This window comes from Mytilus trossulus, unplaced genomic scaffold, assembly GCF_036588685.1.
Source record: "Mytilus trossulus isolate FHL-02 unplaced genomic scaffold, PNRI_Mtr1.1.1.hap1 h1tg000110l__unscaffolded, whole genome shotgun sequence".
NCBI lineage: Eukaryota > Metazoa > Mollusca > Bivalvia > Mytilida > Mytilidae > Mytilus > Mytilus trossulus.
Genome location: NW_026963297.1, coordinates 2,723,048 through 2,729,229, shown reverse-complemented (window position 1 = coordinate 2,729,229; position 6,182 = coordinate 2,723,048). Strand labels below are relative to the sequence as shown.

The following is a 6,182-nucleotide window of genomic DNA, read 5'->3' as shown; positions in this document are numbered from 1 at the left end:
CAAAAGCCATGTACAGTAAACATGTTTACATTTAGTTTACCGTAATGCACACTGGTTTCACATTACATTTGTTCACATCCATACACCTTGTTTAGATACCTGTACATAAGAATTGTTCACACTTGTAAACTATGTGTCATTTAAATGTTCATTACGTAGAACCGAATGCAAATTTTTCGGACAGTTTTTCTTCCAGTTTGGGAGCAACCGGTTGACTTTAAAAAGAGGGGAAAGGGGGGGGGGGGGGGGGGGGGGGCTTGCTAAATATTTTGATCCCCAGTTTGATAAAAAAAGAAAATATCCCGGCCAAACAGATGATATAAAAAAAAATTGGAATACAGAGCTTCACCTATACATTATAGTGTTAAATATAGTAAAATAAATAAAATTTGAATGCTAGCATCGAAAAAACTGAATAAAAACGTTTGCGCGGAAAAAAAATCTGACTCAACCCCCTTTTTTAAGTCAGGTGGTTGCTCCTTTATGAAAGCCATTTTGGGATATTAGGGATCACTACAGTTTTATCTTTTCTGTTTGTTTCAAATGGTATTTCTTCTCCAAGGAGTATTTGGTAAAGAAATAGGGTAACGTTTTATTTTTATTTTAAAAATGTTATTTAACTGATCTGATATACTAGACAAACATATCATTTACCTTACACTTTTTTAAGTCATGCATTTATGCGTGAATCATTGTTTGAGTAAAGACCAGTGGCGAATATTTCTGTGTACGTCAAGTCAATTCGGGAAGACCTTTTCAAATAAATTAGGTAGCAACTATTTATTTCGGGTTTTTATTGGAAGGGGGGGGGGGGGGGGGGGGGGGGGGGGGCGGCGTGGGTTATATATTTTTTCCAGAACAAATTTTGGTGACAAGTCGAAATCAATTTTCGCATTATATATAGTGGCAGCTGAGGGTGAAACAAACATTTTTTTTCAGGGCAAAAAACGGGAAACATTTTTTTTTTCAAAACAAAATCCATAGCCCACCACCCCCAACCCCCTGCCTTTATGTTTATACTCAACTATAATAGCCCCCCCCCGAAAATCAATTGGTTGCTGCCTTATGGGTCCGGCAATGATACTGCTTTGTGAGTCTTGATCAGGGGTTAATAAAGTACGTTAATTTTTTTAACAAAAAAATCCTGTAAAATTTAGACAACAATTTCTGTAAAGAAGTATATTAATAATTATCAAAAATATTAATTTTACTAAAAAATAATTTTCTCCTTAAATATATACACGATAAAACTAATGTCCTAAATGCCTAGTTTTGTGTACACTTAACCTACACAAGGCCTACATTGACTATCGACTGTGTGTAGATAAAACATGATTTAAACTATAACATTGAGTTTTATCAATGGGAACGCAACTGTGTTTAGTTTACGTGTGAGTTACACTAACAAAACACCGAATTTAGGTCAATGTGAACACGGTCTTAGTCATACATTGCAGGTTTTAACTACATCGTTGTTTGTCTCTGTAAACCACCGTTTATGTGTGGCAATGGTCGTAAGTCTTGTATACCAGTCGCATTGTATGTTTTTTCGTGTAGTCTTAATTTAATGTGACTCACATGTCGAGCAAGCTGAAATCCTGCATCTAGAAGTTTTACTTTGTGAACGGTACGAATTAGATTTACCCTACTTGGAGTTTTTCGTACGATAATATCCCCAAACGATTTTATGTCAACAAAGAACGAATTGATAGCCGGACTGAGCTTGAATTCAAAATCAGATTGTTTTATAGATTCGTCGTTATAAAAATGGTCTACGAATTTTTCTTCCTCATTGATTTTTTGCTCGATCCGTTTTCCCACCAAGAAAGCTTCGACGTCTGTTTCAATAGTTTTGGCCTTTATGATAGTATTCTGGAGTTCCCTTATTCCCTGCTTTCGGTGATCTATATTTTTCAGCAGATGATCCGTTTCGTTTTTGTGCTTTCTGAACGTTTCATTCAGTTCACCGATCATTTCTTTTTCAATATGATCTAAATGTTCATTCATTTTCTTGCGCATACTGTGTATTTCCTTTTCAATAGTATTCTTCTGTAACAACAACTTTGTTAAATTTTCTTCCCTGTCTGTTTTGATTTTTTCTATATTGTCTAATACAGTTTCTACTGTTTGATGTATGTCTTCTAAATTGACGCAGGTTTGCTGAGATTTGGCGGCATTTTCTGTCACTGTCACAACGTTGCAGACTTTATGCATAGTTGTTGCACAAACTATACATGCTGGTTCTTTATGTGTATGGCAATAGAAGTGCAGTGATTCTCTATGGAAAGAACATGGTTGGCCAAAGGTTGTTGCCGATTGATCGTTTGAGAGTTTCTTTTCCCGAACTATTTTCTCTCGAACTGAACGAGAGCCAAGAGATTTCGAGAGTCGTTGATATCTGTTATATTCCAACAACAATTTCCCATTGATCGATGGCAAGCCATCAGTATAAGGTCTTCTTTGAGGCATTGATGTATTTCCCTGTACAATATATAAAAAAATATAAATAAATGATAAGTTATTTTGAATTTTGATAAACCGAACATAACTTCTCACATTCGAGAGCTTATGATAGCTTATATGCACAGTAAACATTTAACTCAGCTTATTGTGTGAGTATACACAACTACATGTTTAAAACAAACTCAGTCGAATCACACGAACAGTACATTTAACCCAGACTCATTCGGATCACAATTTATAAAAGTAAACTATTTTAGGTCAAGGTACGGTCTTCAACACGGAGCCTTGACTCACACCGAACATCAAGCTATAACCGGCCTGACAGACCTAAGGGGGCACTCCAGTCATGCTTTAGTGATTTCTTATATAATAAAAAAAAATCCCACAAAAGCCACCCCCTCCCCCTAATAGAAAGACACACTATAATCAGAGGTCAAACACAGTCCACATTTTACACAGACTCAATCGTAGCTCATGGACAGAATATGTTCATACAGATCCAATTAGTGCTCCTTCACAGTACACGTAGAACACCAGAGGCGAATTAAGGGGGGGGGGAGAGCCCATAGACCTTGGGGCCTTCAGATTGACCCCTTTTGTTGGAAAAAAATGGTTGTTTATCTCAGCAATCACGGACGCAAGGCAGTCAGTGAGTCCACAATTATGAAAATTTGTGGATCCGCCGCTGAACACTGGCTCTTTTGCAATTTATATAGAGATCATTTATTGTTTCTGTCCGCTGTGTAATTTTAAGATATTACAAAATAACACTCTAAACAGCCCAATAAGTATCGAACAAATTCTACAGATTTAGGAAGTATTCCCATCTGATAACGTTTTACCACTGTGTCGGTCATGTAAAAGTTCCTTTTCAATAACTTTAAAATTTATATGATTTATTGGAAATGTCATTTAAAATTTTGTGTCCATGAGGCAGCAACCCCAAAGCACAAAACTGTAAAGACTTGATTAGATCATAACCTTTACAGACAATGATTATGCACTGTTATATAATTTTATACATTCTTTTAATTATATGGATACGGTGAAAAATCTCAGGTTTCCGCTCAATTATCATGATTATTATGGGTACGCTTCAATAATATCCTTAAAATCTTATTACCACTACGATGAATCACTGAACACAAGTTGGGTTTTAATATGACATATTTCAAAGTAACATAATAGTTTGTTTGAGATTAAGGTCATCTGTATAAGGCGTGAACATGTGTAGTTAGGGACAAGTTCTATTTTTGCCTGTTTATTGACGAGTAAAGGTGCTGGTCAAACTAATAGATAGCTGTTTTATTAAATCTGAAGTTTTCTGTATTTGTTGCAGGCTTTTGTTATAAATGTTAATTGGCCTTTTTTCATATATATGGTATGTACATCGTTTTCGATTTATGATTGTTATGCTACTTGGTAATTTTTCGATGTTTCTGAGAGATAATAAGATATCGATCAAGAACAAATAATTTTGTCATTTTGAGTTTGTTCTTTTTTTATCGTTTTTGCTTAGAAATTGTTCCAATGCATTGATTTTCTCATTTGTTGATAATGTGTGGCATTCCCCCATTGAACCGCTCGTAACATAGAAACATTGTGGCTTAATGTGATAATTAACATTCGCATACCTCGTCATTTATTTCTAGGTGAGGGAACACTAGGTAGCTGTGACCACTACATGTAACAACAAGTGGCTCTCGCAGAACATAGTGCCCTTGCCATATTTTCTTTTTGGAATTTTGGGTCCTCAATGCTCTTCAACTTTTTACTGGTTTGGCTTAATAAATATTTTGATATGAGCGTCACCGATGATTCTTATGTAGACGAAACGCGCGTCATGGCATATTGAATTATAATCCTGGTACATTTGATAACTTTTTTTTAGTTTTAGCATGTATTGTTATTGAGAAATTACACCCTCTGGTTTCAGCCTTTGTCCTGAAAGGTACAGCGAATACAAGGGGGAAAATGCATGACTTAGTTCGTACAAATTTTCATGACTGTTGTCTCTTGTTTATTTTTAGATTGTAATCTCGGTATCCCAATCTGTTATCTCGGATTTCCAATATGTGATCGCAAATCAATAATTTGATATCTCGGATTGATTATCTGGTATATCGGATTCCAAATCCAGGAATTATTATCTTTGATTCCAATAGCAGATTATCAATCCGAGTTCAAGGATTGGAATTCCGATAAAACGGATTATTCATCCGAGATCACTAGTTGGGCAACCGAGATAATGGACTAATTTCATATCTATGTGTCCCTTGTGGCTTTCGTTATACGCACATACTAACTTGACAGGATATTACCTTTCGGTATGTACTAGATAAAAATACAAGTAGCACTTTGATAATGTAACCTCATAAGCCTGGAAATTTCTTGGCTAGTCATAATCTTAAAATCGTGCTACTGAATAACGTTTTTTTCCACAGAGAAAAATGTAATGCTCACACCAAAGCTAATTACAATAATGGAGTAATTGTGTCTACCTGCTTTGACTATTTTTTTCTGATATAAAACTGAAAAAACCTTATGTCAACATGATGCTTTAATTTAGGCAATTTATCTGAAAAAAGTCTTGAACATATAAAAGAATGACAAAAAAAATAGTTAACTCTTTTGTAATCATTACAATCTCCTTCTTTTCATATTATGTGATGTTGATATTCACTTGAAACATCGATCCTTAAAAACAATTGAATAAATACATATGGCTGTCCATAGTTAATCTTCCGCTGACTCTGGATTTTAGAGCAACATTGCCTTCATAAAAGCTTTTGCACAAATTATCAACAAGTGTTTGCACAGTCAGTTCATCATTGTCACTGCCACCTGCGGGATTGGAACACACAACCTCGGTGTTGACAGGTTGGTGATACGGTAGTCAAGGAAGAGTCCGTAACTTATGGTGGGAAAAACGTATGATTAGCAGGAGAATTTTGTAATGTAAGTGACCTACCTAATAATAATGTCTTCAATAGCCTTATAAATTCCTTGTATCAAACAGTATGTCACAAAATAACAAACATAAATGGATAAGAACTTCGTGTTACGTTCTAATTAAATGATATTTTTTCTTTACCAGCTATTACAATTGATTATGTCTTCAATGGTGAATAATCATCCAACCTCGAACTGTAACGAGACACCTTAACAATTACAAGTTCTAACTTTTCATGTTCTTTTCTTTTCAGCTTCGTTAAACCTTTTTACAAGAAGACTTGCACTGCTTAGTGCATTGTCTTTTTATTCATTAACTAAAGTTTGATAATTTTATTTTAAATACTAGTATAATAAAAAGTCTTGTCTTGTTTTCTGCTTAATTTTTAGAAACATCGTACTAACCACTAATGGAGTTATTGGATCCCAAACGTAAATATAATTTATTTGCGAATTTGCAGTTTTAGGTTAATATTATCTTGCAAACTATATCAGATAGAAATACTGAGCAGTCAAACTGACCAGAACAATAAGATCTACAAATTAGTCAACATGGACGAACTGTTAGTAGACTCCTTAAGGAGTTATTGCCTTTTGAAGACTAACTTTACGCATTTGTTATAGAAACTATAATAGACGGAGAGAAATTGAAAAAGCAAAAGTGTTAAGCAAAATAAGATCTAAACATAAGTCAGCATGGACGAATTGTCAATTGACCCAATTTAAAAGTCATTGCCCATGAAAGATTTATTTATTTGCGTTTTTTT

At 34.6% G+C, this 6,182-nt stretch overlaps 1 protein-coding gene across 1 annotated transcript; it reads right to left on the bottom strand.

The window, feature by feature from the left end:
• Positions 1-1,464: 1,464 nt before the first annotated feature.
• On the bottom strand, positions 1,465-5,566 carry LOC134700010 (E3 ubiquitin-protein ligase TRIM39-like). Its single transcript, XM_063561409.1, has 2 exons — positions 5,435-5,566; positions 1,465-2,481 (listed from the first exon to the last, which is right to left on the bottom strand). The coding sequence occupies exon 2, from the start codon at positions 2,467-2,469 to the stop codon at positions 1,465-1,467; it is 1,005 nt and encodes a 334-aa protein (XP_063417479.1). The 5' UTR covers positions 2,470-2,481; positions 5,435-5,566.
• Positions 5,567-6,182: the final 616 nt, after the last annotated feature.